The sequence below is a fragment of the Copidosoma floridanum genome, unplaced genomic scaffold (assembly GCF_036245765.1).
Source record: "Copidosoma floridanum isolate Cflo_tuat_1 unplaced genomic scaffold, Cflo_Japanese_pri ptg000013l, whole genome shotgun sequence".
Classification (NCBI taxonomy): Eukaryota; Metazoa; Arthropoda; class Insecta; order Hymenoptera; family Encyrtidae; genus Copidosoma; species Copidosoma floridanum.
The window spans coordinates 24,599,897-24,620,622 of NW_028321890.1; the positions used below are offsets into that span (position 1 = coordinate 24,599,897).

Below are 20,726 nucleotides of genomic sequence, written 5' to 3' on the forward strand. Positions count from 1 at the left end.
AAATCGGTGTATGGAAATTCCAAGTGATGCAAGCAAAGATTTTTAATATTTGTGACCCGAGAGGGGTCCAATGATGGTCCAACCAAAGCGACCGACAACAGAAAGAATATTTTCACGAACTGTGTATACGGTTTGGCATGTGTGAGTTGCACTATGCGATTAAATAATGTCAGCTATCGAAAACTATTTCGTGCGTTTCGTCAGGCAGTTATTTGCTTTTTTATTTTATTTAACGAGATGAAAAATTGCCGAGCAAAAATAGAATACCTGATGAAGTGACAAAAAACGAAAACAAGATAAATCGATTGACAATCATGTATTTCAATTTTTATTTCATTTTCAATGGGCACCTGTGCTTTTTGTACTTAAAAAATCAAACCCTTTTCAGCTGTAAGGCCAACATGCACCTGAATTTTGGTAAAAAATCTCATTTTTGGTTTTTTTTGTTCAATCAAGGTAAATTTCGATTAAGAAAAATAAAATAAAATTGAAGACTAACTGACAAGCGACGAATATCTCGGCACAGTTTCATAAAAGACAGCCTAAGTAAACACAGATACCACAAAACGGGTACTGTAAGCATCGGTACTACACACACAGAAAAAAAAAAAAAAAAAAAAAAAAAAAGAGTGATTCTTTTGTAACCCTTTTGATCCCATCCACGAATCCTTTCACGCTCGATGCACATTAAGCAAGCCGTGGTAACAACTAGGTATATACCAACAACGTATACGTATGCAATGCTTTCAATATAATACATGTATATGTATGCCTGTGTAATAAGACATAAGCGCCGAATCTTAACTTTCTATTAATACACCGCTGCTCAGTGTTTCTCATGGCAAACATTTCCTATTGTGCTTTTGAAAATTTTTCGGGAGGCTTTCCCATCCAGGGATTTTCCTTTGACTCTTTCTCTCACACAACGTTTTCTCGAATCTTCGGTGTGCCCTCTATTAGCCTTCCGTATTATATATACCAGCACCACACGTTTAACACGCCAGTCATTGCAACGGAAGTAGAGAAGGTTTTTTTTTCCTTCACAGAAAGAGAGAGAGAGAGAGAAAAAAAAAAGATTCAATACTCAACAAAAGACGCACAAAACGGATATCCCATCAACGGAATGAAGAATCGAGGGGTTCAGTAAGAGGAAGCAAAAAAAAAAAGAAAGAAATTCTTTCAACGTATGTCGGTCATTTACTTTGTTTAATAAAAGTGTGTGCTTAAACAAATTTTTTTTTTTTTTTTTTTAAATCAATTTATCGAATCGAGAGGCGCAACAAAAGGCAGAACAATCATACAAATAGCACCATCGGATCTCGCGGCTAATTTATATGGGAGCACGCGATGAATTCCTCTTGTGTTGACAGTAGCAATATTTGGTTAGTCGGGAAGGTCAAACTCGAGAGATTTGCCGGGGATTCCTCACTTGCGGACTTGCAAATAAGCACCCCTCCTTTTTCCGACTCGATCGTGCTCGATCCCCTTTAATGCAAACCATCCCCTCTTTCTGTTTAAAACTACTTCAATTTATACGAATCATTCGCACAATGAAGAGAAAAAAAAAAAAAAAAAAAAAAAAGACAGAATCGACACGAAAATCCACTTTTCCCGCAAAACGCAGATCAAAAAATTTCCGAAAAAAAAGCTCTTCACTCGAACGAAAAACCTTTTAACAATTCCATCCAACCCCCTTTTTTTCATTTGCAACAAAAAAAAAAAAAATAATAATAAAATAAAATAAAATTCGACGTATCATAAATACCGCACGTATCCACCTCTCTCACTTCGAAACGTCAATGTCGAAAAAGCTAGGGGGGGGGAGTGAGGTGGGGAGATGCTCGCGATTCCCATAAACGCCCGTGTCCGCATATATGATTATACGCAAAACACAAGAGATTTTTCGTGTACGCGTTTCGACCTACACAAGTACATAAAAGCGCGTTACACGGTATATACATATGGTGTGAGATACGTCGTCACAAAAAAAAAAAAAAAAAAAAAAAAAATACACATGGAGAGAAGAGGTGGAAGAATGGGGTGTGGGGTGAGGAGAGTTTCGATCGTCATATTACATATACATAAAAGCATTGTGCGGGAGCAGAGGCAAGGCAGTACAGTGGTGCAGAGCGTGCAACGACGGCGACGACGAAGTATAAATATAAATATATATACACACACACATATAAGCTGCAGCAAGGAGTCTCGAAGCAAGCGAACGAACGAACGAACGAGCGAGCAAAAGCATCAGCGCGCCCGTGTGTGTGAATAGCGAGCACGTGCTTTTCCCACAGAAAGGCAATGAGGGCTTCGATGAGCGTTAGACTAACTCTCTCTCGCTCGCTCTTTGGCTACCTTTTGCTCTCTCCCTCTCTCGTTATGTCTGTGTGTATGGGTACGTTGGTGCCATATTCACCGCAGGTACCATATAATACGTAAGTATATATAGGTACAAATGGTACGATATGCATTGTGCACACTTGAACAGGTATAAACACACATTAGCCGCGACTACGTTGCCCCGAGAGTTTGGCGCGATGGCTGCAGTAGCGACGCGCTAATATTCGAGGGATGGAGTCGGCTCCTTGAGCCGATATATGTACGGTGCAGGGACACGTAAACGGCGAAGTTACTGCACACGCTGCGGGAGAGAAGGAGGGAAAAAAAAAAAAAAAAAAATGAGAGTGAAAATCGGGAGAGATCGGCGACGCCACCGATGCTGGTTCGGCCCCAGCCAGGGAGAGAGCGAGAAAGTGAGCCAGGCTGTACCTTATATACCACGCCGTGCATGTATATTGGTATACCAACACGCAAACACACGGAGAGCGCCTTTGGTTTTGAAAGTAATTTTCTAGTGGCATTCTTATGAAATGGAGCTCTCTCGCGTACCTATACGTGTCCTCTCCTCTTTTTTTTTTTTTTTTTTTTTTTTTTTTTCCTTTCCAGGTCTCTCTTTTTCTACTCCCGCAGCGATCTCCGTTGTTGCCACGGTCGCGTCGCTGCTTTTGTCGTCTAGGTATGATTTTTCGGGTCCCTCGCCGGATACATGTATACATCGCGTTAAAAATCATCTACCAGCGCCGTTGTTTGTACAGATTCAACGTATACCGGATGGTCGTTATCCTCTAATAAACCGAGCGTTTGTATATCCCCACACCCACACACCCGCAAGACGATATAGATGAGCGAGTGACAGAGTTTTCATTCTAATTAAACATGGACTTTCTCCACCGGCGAATAAAATATTGTGTGTGTGTGTGTATGTGGCGCGTGTTTCTGCGGAATTGTAACAGATTTCTACCTCGGCCCCCTTGTCTCTCTGCCTATACATGTATACATGCACCCGGGGCGCTCCGCCTTTATTATCAAGTGGCACGGTGTATCGTGAATTTTAATTCATTTCGTTTGGCGGATCTTTGCTTTTACCTCTTTTTTTTTTTTTTTTTTCTACCAAAGGCTCTTTTTTACCGTGTCAGGCCGGTGAAAGCTACCGGGCAAATTGACGGCAGTGCATTTATCATCATCATTATTATTACACGAATCGATGTAACGGCGGTTAAACATATTTGCTAAGTGTAAGTGTATGGTATAGATACGCGAAAAACGAGCGTGACGAGTGACGAGTGTGTTGCAGGCGAGAGGACACCGAGGAAGCAAAGAAGCCGGCGCGCGTGCACGTGCGAAAAGGGAGAAAGAGAGAGAGAGGGGGGGTAGTAGAGTGGGGAGAAAAGGGTCGAATGAACGAAGGGAGCCTTTGAAGAGGGAGAGAGAGAGAGAGAGAGAGAGGCGGAAACGGAGCGTAAGGGCTGAAAAGTTGCGGGTAGGAAGGGAGAACAGCCGAGCAAAAGAGAACGCATCGTATATACGAGTAGTGTATGAGGGATCGAGACGTGTACGCGATGTATATAGGTGCAGATATCGCACCGCAGGGGGGCTCCTTTTCTCACATGTATACGTACAGTATATATTATAAGGGGTACATGTATACCTGCATGCATGGGTACGTGTACACTTACCTTATAACGGTAATTCCCAACAGCGTTTACAAATCCAGTGAGGCCCTTTACGTGGTTTATGTGAGCGAGCGCTCGCCGAAACGGCCCAAAATTTGCGTTCGAAAGAGAAAGTCCGAAAATCTCACGCATTTCAGTGTTACATATATTTTATGTACGCCTACCTATGTTCATGTTCCCTCGAATATGAATTGTATGGGCCGTTTGGCTTGGGTGTAAAAGAAGCGGGTTTTCCACTTTGTATATATTTCGCGCATTGCCGTCACAATGGGTCCCGAGAAGGAGAAGAGATCATTGTGGTCGCGGTGCGTGATAATCGAGCGAATGAAAGGAAATCGCGCACGGGGACATCACCTGGGGCTTTATTTTAAGGGGGCTCCTACGACTACTGCTGAGGTCAAAGACAAACAAAAAATAAAGTTTTGCTTTTCAATAAACAAATGTGTCTGAAAATCATTATGATATTTTTAATAACGTATGAAGTGGGAAAAATGATATTTATGTGTGTAGTTTAACTTTGTACGAAAAATTAATTATTGTTTTGACCAGTCTAGTGCATACGAGGGTACACCACCAGACCAGACCACCTGTGTTGGTGTAGTATAGCGATGTAATATATAGGTATATGGTATATATATATGTCATAAACAAGTACGTCTGCTACTGACCTCCCGGACACTATTTATTTATTTCCATCACAAATATCTCGCTAAAATGGTCCTTTATCCACAATTTTTAATACAGCATATTACAGAGGAAGACTTCATCTACAAAACGTATATATTCAGTCTGCTGGGACATTTAATTTAGGTTTATTATAAACGAAAACAAATTATTTTTCACGCTGCCCCATAGGAACACGTGCTAATAGTTACAACTTTGAGCTCGGATTTCTCAAAATTTTGACCCATTCGAAATATAATTTAGACCACCATTAAATTCAGTAGACTTTTATTTACAAGAAATAACATATCTCTGTTTGGGGACTTTCGTGAAGGAGCCCCCTTAAGAAAGTTAAAAGGTGCATTTTTCACTGTTCGCGTATGTGCAGAAACCAATATTTGACTTCTGCACATGTGCAGATGACCAAAATACGGTTAAAAGTGCACGCTTGACTTTTCCAAGATAAAGCCCCTGGTCGTAAATTTCCGGGGGGATCGGTGAAATCGAGTGATGTACATTGGAGGGAAAGAGCTGGTTAGCCGTTGTTTGTATATTGAAGCCCAATGGGTGTGATGTACTTGTGGTCGATGTCAACAGTAAACACGGGAATAAAGGAGGCCTCTCTGGTCTGGAAAGACCTCTCACCTCGTTAGAGGAACAAAAGAGAAACGGCACTTTGTAAAGACTGGCATACATTCCTCCTCCCCCCCCTAAAAGTATGAGTAGGAACGAAACCGATTTTCATTTCTTTCTTTTTTTGTCTTTTTTTTTACATATTGTATAAATTAATGACATTTAAAATGTCAATGCAGGAGCAATGATGTGGTTTTCAAGGGAAAACAACAAGGGGGGGGGGGAAGCAAAACGATCCATCTTTCTTTCTCGCCAAAAGGTGAAATTACAATTTTAACGGTGTATCCGCCACATAATGCGCACAATACGTATGTATATATTGTAATGTACTCGCGGATAGCTAAGGAGAAAGAGAGGAGGCAGCATTGGTATATGTGTGGTGTCTCACATCTCTCGCGCTTCAGGCTCAACTCGCCAGGTGGCCAAGCCCCTCATAGTTCGCTCCCGTCAAGTGGCGAAATTCCCGCACGATTAGTATATAAGCGCGATCGAGATAGTCTAAGCCCACACCCCTTCTGTGTCAGTTTCTAAAGACTAAGGCAGGGAGCACGTCATCAGCCTTACTGATGAGTCCTGGCGTGCTCTCGGGACGAAACACCTTTTTTCTCTCTTATAGACGACCTCTTCGATCTCTATATTGATGTGGTGTCTCACATCTCTCGCGCTTCAGGCTCAACTCGCCAGGTGGCCAAGCCCCTCATAGTTCGCTCCCGTCAAGTGGCGAAATTCCCGCACGATTAGTATATAAGCGCGATCGAGATAGTCTAAGCCCACACCCCTTCTGTGTCAGTTTCTAAAGACTAAGGCAGGGAGCACGTCATCAGCCTTACTGATGAGTCCTGGCGTGCTCTCGGGACGAAACACCTTTTTTCTCTCTTATAGACGACCTCTTCGATCTCTATATTGGCGATCCTACCCTTTGAACCTACACTCTCGCGCATCTCCGCATCTTCCACGCCGGGTACACGCTAACGCAGCTAATCCCCACACGATTCGCTCATCGCACGAACCCATTCACGCACGACGGCAACTTGCCCCGCACCACACGATTGCACTCATCGCACGAACTCGTTTACGCACGGCGGCAACGCGCCCCGCATCTCTCGCAACGGAGCGTGGAAGACCCGGAGATCCAACGAGACTTTCTTCTCAACATCTTTCTCCCTCTCATGCCTTCACACCCTCGACTTTCATATCGTCACTTCCTCCCGGTTACACCATCGTCGTGACTAGGCGGGGAGTGATGTGGTGTCTCACATCTCTCGCGCTTCAGGCTCAACTCGCCAGGTGGCCAAGCCCCTCATAGTTCGCTCCCGTCAAGTGGCGAAATTCCCGCACGATTAGTATATAAGCGCGATCGAGATAGTCTAAGCCCACACCCCTTCTGTGTCAGTTTCTAAAGACTAAGGCAGGGAGCACGTCATCAGCCTTACTGATGAGTCCTGGCGTGCTCTCGGGACGAAACACCTTTTTTCTCTCTTATAGACGACCTCTTCGATCTCTATATATGTATATGGTACTTACGCGCGTCGTGGAGCTTAAAAAAGAAAAAGGGGGGGAGGAGGAGAGGCTATGCGCATGCATGGATACATACTTTGCAACAGAGAGAGAGAGAGATACATTGAATACATGTGAGCAGCAGAGAGGGGGAGAGATCAGACCCCGGAATACCACAAGGCATACACGTATATACCATATACAAAAGACACGGACAAATGCGAGGCAAGTTGCGCCGCGGCCTTCTCAGGAACTGCGCGCGGGGGCCCTATGATACCATGCACTACTCGTTCGGGTAGGTGCTTGACACCCCCCCCCCCCTTCCCTATTCGCAATTCGCGGAGTCGCGTGTGCACAAGCACAGTGAACACACACACGCACACACACACAGGGGGAGAGAGAGATAAGTTACGAGAGAGTGAAGGGAAAGCCTCGCTAAAGTCCGCGAGTCGGCTCTCTTGTTCCTAATATACATGTGCTCGGTTTGCTTGCTTACCGCGGAAAAGAGATGCCGATTGATTCTAGGAATTTCGGACGAGTCAATAACCATCTATTATCATCTTGGTTTCTTTTTTTTTCATGATTTTTGATTCAAACTCCCCTTGGATATATTGGGCCTTATGCTTGTCTCAAAGCTCTACAGACCTCGTTGCCTTGGAATCCAAAGACATGCACTATTCGAATTGAATACTCTACTGGTATACACTTGTTGGTAAAATGTGAGGGTGTAGCTTAGTCGCAAGCATAAAATGTACAGACCAAATATATTTGTCAGAGAAAACTCGATACTAGAGAGTATCAATTAATTTTTTCAAGAAATCTAGGGTGACTTTCTAGAAATCAAGCTTATGAACTAATTTTTATCCAAAGCTAGAAAATCAGCAATCTAACCATAATGACTTACATCTAACTAATTACGTAACATATCGTAAGGAAAACATATTTCAGCACAATATATAAGTTAGAGGAAGTAATAAGTGGGCGCATTTGTTTTTGTGTTTCCAGATAAAAATGGCACACCAAACGTACATGGGTTACAACCCGCGCGGCCCAATGGCGGGCATGAGCCCCATGGGAATGGGCACAAACTACCCGAGCATGGGTCCAGTAAATCCTATGGTTTCGTCCATGACGTCTTCTATAAACACCATGCAAAACCAAACAATGATGGGCATGAGCGGTGGAGCTGGGACAGCTCCGTCCGCTAATATCACAGGCATGAGCGGCATGCCGGGCGTTGCTCCTCTCAACTCCATGAATTCCAGTTTAAACATGATGTCGTCCATGTCTACGGCTGGTCACAAAATGACCATGCAGGTCAGTACGCATACATTATAGGCAAAAAATCAACGGCTAATCAAATTAACAACTGACACTTTGGTTTTCCTAAACAACAGCAATTTTTTATTTAAACGCATTTATATACACACAAATATGTATCTACATTAACACTAAACAAACAGTTGTACAGTGATGGCGAAAAAAAAAAAAAAAAAAAAAATCCCCGATACCTCAATTTCCAGTCACAGCAACAAGCGTACACCAGTCACGGGAGACGAGCCTCCCCTTACCCGAACGCCTCGATGCACATGTCGCAGAGACGCATGCAACAGCAAACCAGCCAGCAACAAATGCCGTACGGCACCGTGAACCCTGCATCGGCGATGGGCCACACGGGCTACGGCGCCATGACCGCTGCTGGGCAACAGTATGCCACGACTGCCTACTCGGCGACCCCGGCTGGCCGGCCCAGTCCCTACCAGACGGCCCAGCCCCAGCAAATGACGCAGCACTCGGTGGAGTTACAGCGTCAGCAACAACAACAGTACCAGCAACAGCAGCAGCATCTCGCGATGCAGCAGCAACAGCAGATGGGGGTCGGCATGCCCGCGACGGGCTACGGGGCGACCACGGCCTCGACGATGATGCGCAACGTCGGTGGGGTCAGGCATCAGCAGCAGCAGCAGCAGCCGCAGCAGCAACAGCCGTCCCAGTCCCAGATGCTGACGCACCAGCAGCAGTTGCAGCAACAGACGATGGCCCCAGGTTACGGGGCCATGTCCAACCAGGCTAGTCAGTACTACGGCGGTCAGGCGCCCACGATCAACCCTGGCAGTAACGTGAACAGTATCGCCGGCAACGTGACGAGTAACATGAGCGCCCTTAGCGGTAACATTAACGTCAACGTCAACGTCAACATGGGCAGCCAGCACATGCACCACCAGCAAGGCATGGCTGGTATGCAGCACCAACAGCAGCAGCAAGTCATCGGCAGCATGCCATCCCAGCAGCAGGGTATCGTGACGATGCAACCTCAGCAGCAGACCCTCGCGAGTAGCATCCAGCAACAGCAGCAGCAACTGACGGGAGTCGTACCGCAGAACAATCCGGCAGTGATGGCGGCAAGCGCAGTGGCACAGTACCACCAGCAGCAACAGCAACAGCCGCAGCAGCAACAGCAGCAGCAGCAACAACAACAACAACAGCAGCAGCAGCAGCAGCAGCAACAGACCCCGGGCACAGCTGGGGGTTACGGGCAGGGCGCCTCGCCCTACGCGATGAACAACGGGCAGTATCAGCCCGACAACTCGCCATTGAGATCTGCCGCCAATGTTCAGGCCAGTGGCAACCAGATGAACTATCAGCACAGTCCGATACCTGGGAACCCGACGCCCCCGTTGACACCCGCCTCCAACATGCCACCCTACGTCAGTCCGAACGGCGACGGCAAGCACGGCTTCAACGACATTAAGCCCATAATGCCAAGTGAGTAGTCCATTATACGCGCACCTTTTTCCGTCCACATTGTAGTCTACGTGCGGTATAATGGGTGCAGTTTTGTCAGGAAAGTAAAAAATATTTTTGTCCAGGCGTGGTTGAGGTTGTCGTCGCAACGGGTGCGTTAAAGGTCCACACAAATTGCACCAGCGGACGTATAATGTTGCCCTGTGTAAACCTAACGCCCCGAGTGTGTTTTCTTTCTTCCCTTTCTTCCTTTGGAAGTTATTCGCAAGCGAACGAGCTGCACGGGGATCGCTAATAAATCATCCGTTTTGTCGGGCCCGTCATTAACGTGGACAATACATCAACGCTCGGGTGGGTGCCGACACAACGCGCGTTTTCGATATTTATGACCACCGAAGGACGACTTTCTCTTCTGCGTTTTTTTTTCTTCTTCTTCTTCCTTCCTTCCTCGTTGGAGATTTTTTTTTCCCCCCGGAACGTCACTTGAAACGAATTGTTTGAAAATTTCGTCTAGCAACGTTTTTGTCCATTCTCGGAAGGACAAATATGGTAGCGTTTCTCCCGAGCGTTTTCGTGAGTCGTCCCTCGAGTGCGGAGTCTGGCTCTTCGGAAGGGAATATTTTAAGAATTTTCCTGCTACTATATTTAACGCTGCCGGCGCACGTGTGGATACTATTCTATATAAAGAATTTTTACGGAGATTCCGGAGATCGTGGGCCGGGGATGTATTAGTCATGACTCTGTTTAAAGAGGAAACCGAAAAACCGGCTTACCCCCTTCCAAGTATCGCGAGCATTATTCGATACAGTATTGTTTCCAAAATGTTATATCAACGTGTTTTGGACTCGTCTTTGTTTAAATCAATTGGGTTTGATCGGATTGACAGCAAAAGAGTCAACCGAACTGGAAAAGAAAAAGATCCTCCCTCTACACCCACTTGTCAACTCTGTCGCCAAGAACTTGAATGTCATCATTTTCAAAAAGCCGAGATGTTCACGCCCAAAAATTTGAGCGTCGCCTTATGCAGCATTTGTGACACTTTTTTCCCCGAAATGATGAATTCTTCAAATTTCGAAGATTTTACAAGGTTTCTCGGTTTTCAACTCTCAAGTAATCTCGAACGCGTAAAGAATAAAACGATCCGAAAAAAATCAAATACAACCATGATAAATATCATTAATCAAAAACCCCACTGACACATGACGATAAAAAAAGTGTCGAAAGTATAAAAAAAAATCCCGTATTCCCATTCGCAGAAGAGGACGAGCTGCGACTAACATTCCCCGTGCGAGACGGCATCCTCCTGCAGCCGTTCCGCCTCGAGCACAACCTGGCCGTGAGCAACCACGTGTTCCACCTGAAGCAGATGGTCCACCACACCCTCACTTGGCGGTCGGACCTCGAGCTCCAGCTGAAGTGTTTCCACCACGAGGACCGAACGATGAACACGAATTGGCCAGCGAGCGTGCAGATATCGGTCAACGCGACGCCCCTTGTCATCGACCGCGGCGAGAACAAGACATCCCACAAACCACTGTACCTGAAAGACATCTGCACGCCCGGGCGCAACACCATACAGATCACCGTTGCCGCGTGCTGTTGCGTGAGTACATCACAACCCTTACGTGGATCTCATTCCAAATCGTCCCTCATTCTTCGACTCGACAATAACAACTGCGATGCTTTCCAAAAAAACAGTCGCACCTCTTCGTCCTACAACTGGTTCACCGACCCACGGTGCACAGTGTACTGCAGGGACTGTTGCGCAAACGCTTGCTCCCGGCCGACGTTAGCGTGGCTAAGATCAAGAGGAACTTCAACAGCTCTCTGACCGTCAACGGAATCCCGGCGGAAAAGGACGTTGTCGAGCAAACCTCCATCAAGGTAAGTTCACGTTGGTACAAGATCCCACGATCGTCATCCCCTTTTTTTTTTGCCGGTACCCCAAAAAGAGCTTTCGTGGAGAATAAGATGGAGATGAAGAGGTGCTGTTTACGTATTTTTCAGATATCGCTCAAGTGCCCGATCACGTACAAGCGAATCTCGCTGCCGGCGAGGGGCCAGGACTGCAAGCACATACAGTGCTTCGATCTGGAATCGTATCTCCAGCTAAACTGCGATCGAGGCAGCTGGAGGTGTCCAGTGTGCTCGTGAGTACACCATCACTAATCGAATAGCTTATACCTCAATGAGACAATAGTTAAGATGAAACGATGATTTTTTTTTTCCCCCAATGACAGTAAACCCGCCCAGTTGGAGGGTCTCGAGATAGACCAGTACATATGGGGCATACTGAGCAACACGAACACGCCAGACATCGAGGAAATAACGATAGACTCCTCAGCCAATTGGAAGCCGAAAAAGGTGGACGAGGAAAATGGCAACGAGTGCAAGTCGCGATTGACGAAGGCCATGTCACCAGGCAGTACGAATCTGCCGCCCATGAACAGCTGGATCGACGCGAACCAAATGAGCCCTTACATGGTACCCGACATGAATAGCATCGTCAGTGGCTCGATGGTCAACGGAAGTACGTCGCAGCAGCAACAGCAACAGCAACAACAACAACAACAACAACAACAACAACAACAAAGCCAACAACAGCAGCAACAACAACAAGCATACGCGCACAGGAATCCAGGAACGCCTTCGTCGGGGCAAGGAACCAACAGCGGTAGCATGAGCGGTGACCTCGCAAGCTTGACCGGACAGCCCGGACAGAACGACTTTGGGACGAACAGCGGGATGCAGCACCTCGGCGAGCACAGCTCGCTCGACCATCTAGCCGGCATCGATAAATCGCTCCACGATCAGGTGTGTATTTTGCCGTCACTGCTCTGGTCTGTTTCAATGTTAGGCGATAATGTATGGCCGAGAAGTGGGACAAGGATTCGCATCGGTTTCTTCATCATCTCCTCCACCGCTTCTTCTCGATCGCGTTTATTTTCGACGCGCTTGTATTTTTGCTCTATTTATCTTCGATCCGAGCTTTTCGACTTTTCACTTTACTGAGGTGTCGGGACTTGAAATCGACCGCTGTGCTGCACATCCTCGGTATTTCGTTGACGATCGGCTTCATTCGTCACAAATAATCTAAATTAACATTCCCTCGAAGTTCGAAGCTCGATGTAATATTAAACGCTTAGCTGCTAGTGCGCTAAAACGATCTTACAAATCGAGCAACCTCTCTCTCTCTCTCTCTCTCTCTATAAATATACATATAGATATGGACTTGTATGTCGAGCTCGAGTTGGATAGAGAGGGAGAGAGAGATAAAACTAGGTTTATTAGAGTTTTCATCGGAATCGCACGTTCCCTACGAGAATAACCCGATATAATAATAGAGACGAGAGGAGGAGGAGGAGCGGCTTCGAGTGCGTCTCGTTTCGGACTCGCGCGAATAGACGCACACTGCATGTGCGAGGGTAGAGGGGGGTGGTGTGGTCTTTCTAAAATTGCACGTCTGCTAATGCACGCCTCGGCTTTTCTCTCTGCCCGCAACAACCAACAGATGCCCCACACGCCGCACACGCCCCACACGCCGGGCAACACGGGCGGCAACAGCGGGCCCCCAAGCGTCGCGGCCTCCTCGGTGGCGCAAGACACGAGTGGCAACAACCTAAACACGTCGACGGGCAGCAGTGCCGTCAACACGACCGGGGCCTCGGTACCCGACGCCTCCGACATCATCGGCACCGAGCTCAGCTTCGACCCCACAACGGTCATTGGCGACGGGGATGCCGGCCAGGAGGCCCTTAACGTACGTATTTCATTACACACACAACCCAATATCGATATCTCGATCGATTGCGATTATCGAAAATCGAATGACCATTCGTTTTTTCATCCTGCAGCTCTTGCCAGACAACGTTGTCGACCCGATGGAGCTGCTTTCGTACTTGGATCCGCCCGACTTGAACACACCGCCGAGCAGCGGCGCGAGCAGCGGCAATCCACCCTCGAACGACGACTTTTTCAACCTCTTCGAGTAAGACACCTCGATTGGGCGACGATCGATAGATCGATCGAGCAATCACACGAGAGAGCCAATCATAAACGGTCACAACGATACTACGATGCAGTCGACGTTGTGATCTTGATGCGGTATCACGTAAAAATATCTGCATGTATGCGCTGAGCGCGCAAGTGCACGTGTACGTGTATATTTATGCACACGTTTCGAATCGATGCGACAAGGGCGCATCGGGCGAATAAAGTCCCCGCGAAGGCCTCGCACCTCGGCCCGTCGTCGCAGCTGCGACACACGAGTACACGTATAACATGTTTATATCGTACACTACGGCAGGGGAGCGAGACAAACGCCCTCTTACAAGTATACATGTATATCTAATCGTAAGTAGGTGGTGTACACCTATATACGTACATGGGTACGTGTGTGTAAGCGCGCGCGGGTGAGCGTATACGTATAGATACGTGTGCATATTGCGGGTGTCGGGAATCTCGAAACTTGAATTTTTTTCCAAATGTTCCTAATATGTAATGCGCGAGAGGCGATGTGAATCGATGTTTCATGAAATGCCGCAGCTGCTAGCGCGCCCACAGGGAGAGAGAGGTGGCACAGGCGCGCGCCTTCCTAATTAAAAAAGAAAAAGAAAAGAGAAACGATTAATGATATTAAGCGTATAATTATGGCGAACGAAATGATTTTGAGGGTGTCGGAAGGGGAGAAACGAGCAATAACGTGCAAATTATCGATACGGATGTACGAGATAATGCTGGCGAAGAAGAAGAAAGTTTAGATTAAAAAAAAATAAATAAATAAAAATATGAAGTATAATAGTAATTATTATAGTAGTAATAATGATAATGATTATGATATAAAGAAGAAAAAAAACTTGTAGCGAAGTAAGTCGACGGCAATTTTGGGGCTTCGAAACGAAACGAGCGAGGCTCCGGTTTGTTCGTCGTTGTGTATTTTATCGCCCGGCCTATACATACATACATATATTTACTCACGCAAGGGGCGTTCGTAAATACTTATGTTACAGACGAGTAAGGTAAAAATCTGCATCATTTGCTCGGAAAATACGCGCGTTTTGTCATAGAAACGTTTTAACGAAAACTCGAGATGAGTCTTTTTTAATTCCAAACGAGAGACACGCGGATCCACGCTCAGTTTGGTGAATCTATTTTAACGCTAATGATGAAAAAAAAAAAAAAAAAAAAAAAAAAAAACAAGATTGTACGCTATAGCTTAAAAAAAAAAAAAAAGAGTACGAGATATCTCGATGAGCGTGTGGTCAACCATTGTACCGTCTGTACGTATATAATCTACGAACGCCTTCTGGATCGCGTGTATCGAGAGAAAGAAAGAGACGGCCGCAGGCTGTATTTCCGAGCAACAATTTTACACTATTTCACATACGTACACACACATACACATATGTTACACACGTACATGAATAATAGCCGTTTCGAGACGACGAAGGACGTTGCGATGTATCCCTTCCCTCCCGCCGCCGCACATGTCAGAAACGGTACAAAGCGACACACTTAGCTCTAATAAATTGCATTAAGACTAATGAGGATTACCATTGTGTCGCGACGAGGCACGCAGAACGCGAGGATTGATACGAACGAAAAGAGAAGAGAGAGAGAGAGAGAGAAAAAACTGAGGGATAAAATTTTGAAAAGTACAATAGCGTGCAATTAGAAGAAAAAAAAAAAAAAACATTTTTTGTTAGCATCACCCACACAAGATACGGGTATAATATACATACACACGAGTGTGCGAGCCACTGCGCACGAGCATTGGAGAACAATGGTAGTATATCTCTGCTTCTATAAATGCAAGTCTATATTACTATCGAGAGTCGAAGGAGAGGATGGCAACGGAAAGATGGAATTGGAGGAGGAGGAAAACTAGGGTGTTTGGTGCATATAAACACGCGTGCACACACATGGTTACGCTGTATTTATAGTCAAAGTGCGGCATTGGTGGGAGCTTTCAAGGAACCCGATTATACTTACACGTGAAGCCGTTCGGATCTTTTAACTCTGCACGGCTCTCCTTTTCGGTGGGATTTAAAAACTTTCGTTAGCATCTGCTCCGAGAACATTTCCATGCGTACTTTTCTTCGTTACCGAACATTTTTCTAAAGGGGCAATTTTTCAGCATTTAACACAAATAACTTTTGTTTTCTTCTGATGCTTTAAAAAAAAAAAAAAAAAGATAAAATAGTAGAAAAAAAATAAATAAAGATTCGAGCGGCCCATATGACAGGTCCTTGAAAGCTCGTCGAGGGGTGAATTAGCGATGAGCAAGTGATTGACGTAAAATTTAGTTTTTGTAGCGTCGGTGGACGAATAAAAAAACGGAAGAGAAAAAAATGTCATGCAGAAACAACGCAAAGTGCAAAAGGTGAGCGAGATAATATAACGAGGTACAGGCGGTAGTGTGGGCACAACAACGTGTGACGCGAGGCAGCACTTTGGCGTAGCGTGCGACTGCAATTACGTAAGCCGAAAACGTTAATAACAAGAGCGTAATAACGTCACGAAGGAAGGAGCGCAAATTGCCATTTTCGATTTTGCGCGCGTGCAGAGAGAAGTACGCGATATAGTGTGGTGGAAGAAAAGAAGAAAAAAAAAAATTATAAATAAAAAAACAACGAAAAACATTTGTGTGCACGTAAAGGTGGGAAGGGAAATCGTCTGCGTGTATGATACCTCACGTGAGTCTAAGCACTGCCACTGTGTCATGCTAAAATTTTGACAAACAGTGTTTTTAACTTTTAATGAAAATATACATATACAAATAATTAAAAAAAAAGAAAAACAGTGACATATATTTAAAAAAAATATATATATATATACATACAAAGTCTATATATATAATATAATGCACTATTTCATACACATATACACACTTACACTAAACATGATACGTAAACCTGCTTAGCCTAGTTAGATGTGCAGGTCGATTAAAGATTAAAGAGAAATATAATAAATGAAATCAAATAATTAAACCTTTATAAATACATAAACGGTTATAAGCAAAGAGGATATTGATAGAGGCAAAGGGCCGAGAGGATTTCAAGAGCAGCAAACTCTCTTACTTCGTGGCAAATTAGCTGATGATCATTTCACAGTCTCCGAGATTGCAAAAAGCCAAAGAAACGCGTAACGACGAGTAAAATAAAAAAAAAGTAATCAAAACAAGTTGCGCAAAATAATGGAAAAACTGAGAAAACCCTACTATATGACGATCTTTGTTTTTCTTTTAAATTGTAAGCTCCCAAGAAAAAAAAAATTTTTTTTTAAGTAAAAAAACACACACACCATGTGAGAAAAGTAACCCTCGGCTACTCGTCCTGGCGCGTTTCTCGCGGACTTTTTACCGGAGATTCTTAGACACTACGTATATACGCAAATTTTATAAAAGATTGTATGTAAATAAATTAAAATAAATAAGAAAATTATACGTGATATGTCATATAACAATAATGCGAATAAAGCGTGAAATATAAAAGCGAAAAAGTGAAATACATAAGGCGAGTATTGTAACGTGTAGATGTAATAACGTCGTGACGAGAGCACGGAAGTATATATGAAAACAAAAAATCGACGTGGAAAACACACCGCGGACGATTACATAGATATATAGAGATATATATATGTATACATATGGTAAAAACATGCCTCTGAGTTTCTATTGGCGGCAGAATAGGACGAAGAAAAATAATCATAAACGATGATGTTACTTTAGTAACGTGTATATCTAGTTTAAGCAAGAAGAAAAAAAAAAGTATTGTAAATATTAATTATTTGTACATATGAAAAATTACATTAAATATTATTAAAAGAAGTGTCAGCTATAAGTTTATCGACGAGAAAAAAAATTTTTTTTTTTGGTGTTACTGTCCTTACAAATTTTATTTCCGTTTTTTATCTTATACAAACGTACGTATTATTGTGTGTAAGCACACTGAAAGAAAAAAAAATTTTTGCGCGACTATCGTTTTTTTGTAAAGCAGGTTCTTTCCTCTAGAGTAAATTAAAAACTTATTTGTTTGAGTCTGTGCTGTCAAGATTATTTGAAAATAATTTTTTTTTTTTTTTATTTATTAACGTTAGAGAAATTCAGGAACATTTGCTAAAAAAAAAAAAAAAGTAAATAAATAAAAGAAAAACCAAATCCTAAATAAAAGTACATTAGTGAATTATCCCACACAGATACATACACTCGCAGTAAATTATAGAAGTGAATTTAATCTATAAATAAACCCTTAAAATGTATTTATATATTGTAGTTAATTTCATGAATTTACTAACATGAAACCGCAACATAAAGATCCTTAAGATACAAAGTGTCAGCGAGCGTTCGAGTTCAAATATTAAAAGCGAAAATAGTATTACCGCTCGTTCGCTCAGTGACGTTCCTTGAATCCTTTTTTTACACACTTATATAAGAAATTTATCGTAAAAGTTTCTTTTGTATTCGATTTGTACATGTAAATTAATTTGGAAAAAAAGTGTTAATTTTTTTTTTTTTTTATGCATAACTTCACTTTTACGTTAGATTTAACGAAATGTATAAATGTAAAATATATTTTTATTTTGTATTATATTAAAACTAATAAGTTATCTAGATTCATCGAATTCTTTATTCGTTCATTCAAAAGTATGTTTCGTTGAACAAAGTCTCCAAAGTTCAAGATGAAATCACAAATTTCAGTAGAAATTTGCAAAAAATTTTCTCGACGTTCGTTCAAGTCAATAAAATCGAAAGAAAGTATTTACATTATTTTTATTACTTTAATCAAAAATCAATTATGTAATATACATATTTCACTGTTATTAAAGTATTTAAATATAATACCATAAGAAATTGTTTTATTTTTTTAAACATACCTAAAAATATTATAATCAAAAACCTAGTCTAGTTCATTAAGTTGAATAAAATTTTTTTCGATAATCGATAAAATCAGTCTACTCTTGGAGGTTCGTAAGAAGTCAAGTAATTACCAGAACTTTCTCAACTGGTTGCTCATTTTTTCCTGAGCTGAGCAACTTTGAAATCGGCTACTAGATCGCAGTGGCTTTTTCCTTTTTTTTCCCTACAGCATATATATAGGTTTCCTTGTATTGGTATGATTGCGACGTAACTGCAGTCAAAGACAGCTTCCGCTTCTCATTGCACAGCGGAAAACGTGCACCGAAGAATGGATTATCTAACAATGTGCACGTAAAGCTTTCGAAAGAACCATTAGTAATTGAAAACAAGGAAATTGCTGTCTTGGAAGGAAGTGCTTTTTTAAAAAAGTCAGCAGACAGTAGGGTGTGATTATTTCCAATAGTTCTGAAGTTGAATCAATTATTCAGAAAACAATTTTCTTTGTTAAAAATATCACATTTAGTTTAACTCAAATATCGGGCGGTACTATTCCTTGGCGATCGGATGGGTAAAAGAGATGCTCAATTTTTTTGTTTTGTTTAATAATTTTATTATTTGTACACTCACCGTACCTTCTTGATAGTAATTTATCGCATTAAAATATGAGGAACGACCATAACCATAAAATAAAAATATAACGATAAACAAATATCATATTAACAACTATTGAACAATGTTAAAATCATATTTTATGTTTATTCATCATAAAAAAATTTAAGACTTCAAACTTCGCGGTTGGCGAATCAAGGTACGGCGAGTGTATGAGTCAATAAAGAAATTTATTTGTGTCATTACGATAATTTATTCACGGTCGATAAGATACCGACAACAACTATGTTTGAAAACTGTACTACCATGCTTGGATGATAAGGTAGGTGATTGTGTTTGCTGGTAAGGCTGTTTTTTGAATTTTGTTTACCATAACCTAAAATTTTGTACATACAAACGTTCGACTTACGTTCTCTTCAAATAGTAAGTAATGTCTTATTAGGTGTTAATAATATAAAACAATTCGTATCAAATATTATTATTCACAATGTTTGGAAAGGAAGCAATCAAGTTGATCAACGAATTGGAACAAACTCAAGAACTAAAACCCTTCAATGTGAGTGCTCACTTTTATCTCTTGTACCCAAAGCCTAATACTACTAAATAACACAATTGAGATACATTCAACTTTTTAGGAAGCTGTATTCAAACAAGTTTTAGAAGAAATTCAGTCTCTTTATGAGGATAACTTGAAAGATGTGTAAGTAGTTTTTTCAAAGCTACATTAAAATAATATCAACTTGATTCCCTACTATTCAAATAATTATTTCAGAGAAGATCTTAATGTAACGCAAGAAGAAAGACCCAGAAACACTTTAGTAGTTAGGCATTATGCTATAAATCGAAACAAACGATGTTTGCTGGCATATCTGTATCACAGGGTGAGGCGATTGCGACAAGTGCGATGGGAGTTGGGTAGTATCTTACCTACTGAAATTGGTGCAAACCTTATCAATCCAGAGGTTCAGTGGTTTCAAGCATATAATAAGTCCCTTGCAACTTTTATGAAGTCTATTGGAGAAGAAGGACTAAATATCGTAAATAACGTTGTGCCACCCAAGTCATTGTACATAGAGGTAATTTTTTTAAATACTAAAGTTGAAGCATGCATTTTATAGTGGCAATATTAACAATATTTGTATTCAATTCAGGTTCGATGCTTACAAAATTATGGGAAGTTTGAATTTGATGATGGACAAGTTGTAAACTTGAAACAAAACACTTGTCATTTACTACCTAGGGCTGGATGTGAAGCATTAATCAGACAAGGAGTTCTGGAGCATATTGGTACATAATGTAGTGTAGAATCAGCATACTACTGTAAAAATTTGTATAAACTATCTTTGTATAAGTCTCATACTTAATTTAAGTTAAAGAGTTTTTTCTTGTATGATAAGAACTTGATCAAGTCAAATAAAAAGTAAAAGCATTTTTTATTGTGTGAGAAATTATCGCTTGTATGAAAGATATCAATTTTACAAATAAACAAGAAAAATGCTTGTAAACTAATTTACTATAAATTTTTGCAAGGAAGTTTATAATAAAAGAATATTGAAATATTAAAAATTTCAATGAAAGTATTTTAATTCCCGAATCCAATGTTATTTCGGGTTTTATGTTATCATAAGACTTGGAGGATACTTTAATGGTAAGTGAGACGTTGCTTCAAGAGAAGAAAAATTGATAAGGATAAAAATATTATCTTGCAG

At 42.3% G+C, this 20,726-nt stretch overlaps 2 protein-coding genes and 1 long non-coding RNA gene across 4 annotated transcripts in view; 2 read left to right on the forward strand and 1 right to left on the reverse strand.

Moving 5' to 3' along the window:
• Positions 1 to 16,831, forward strand: part of tna (Zinc finger MIZ domain-containing protein tonalli) — a 32,433-nt gene extending 15,602 nt beyond the window's left edge. The window contains exons 2-9 of one of the 2 annotated variants that reach the window (XM_014363745.2): positions 7,812 to 8,123; positions 8,330 to 9,572; positions 10,808 to 11,154; positions 11,250 to 11,435; positions 11,535 to 11,701; positions 11,792 to 12,365; positions 13,063 to 13,311; positions 13,406 to 16,831. In XM_014363745.2, coding sequence (XP_014219231.2) covers positions 7,818 to 8,123; positions 8,330 to 9,572; positions 10,808 to 11,154; positions 11,250 to 11,435; positions 11,535 to 11,701; positions 11,792 to 12,365; positions 13,063 to 13,311; positions 13,406 to 13,543 — 3,210 coding nt within the window. In that variant the 5' untranslated portion in view covers positions 7,812 to 7,817 and the 3' untranslated portion in view covers positions 13,544 to 16,831. The remainder of the gene's footprint in view (positions 1 to 7,811; positions 8,124 to 8,329; positions 9,573 to 10,807; positions 11,155 to 11,249; positions 11,436 to 11,534; positions 11,702 to 11,791; positions 12,366 to 13,062; positions 13,312 to 13,405) is intronic. The other variant, XM_014363746.2, reaches the window with a different exon arrangement.
• The window catches only part of LOC149374966 (uncharacterized), a 93,271-nt gene that overhangs the window by 71,583 nt on the left and 962 nt on the right, over positions 1 to 20,726 (reverse strand). The gene's annotated exons all lie outside the window — the stretch shown is intronic.
• LOC106647393 (DNA replication complex GINS protein PSF1) lies at positions 19,422 to 20,648 on the forward strand. The gene is made up of 4 exons (XM_014363748.2): positions 19,422 to 19,573; positions 19,653 to 19,717; positions 19,790 to 20,093; positions 20,169 to 20,648. Exons 1-4 carry the CDS (start codon positions 19,505 to 19,507, stop codon positions 20,310 to 20,312), a joined length of 582 nt encoding a protein of 193 aa, XP_014219234.2. The 5' UTR covers positions 19,422 to 19,504; the 3' UTR covers positions 20,313 to 20,648.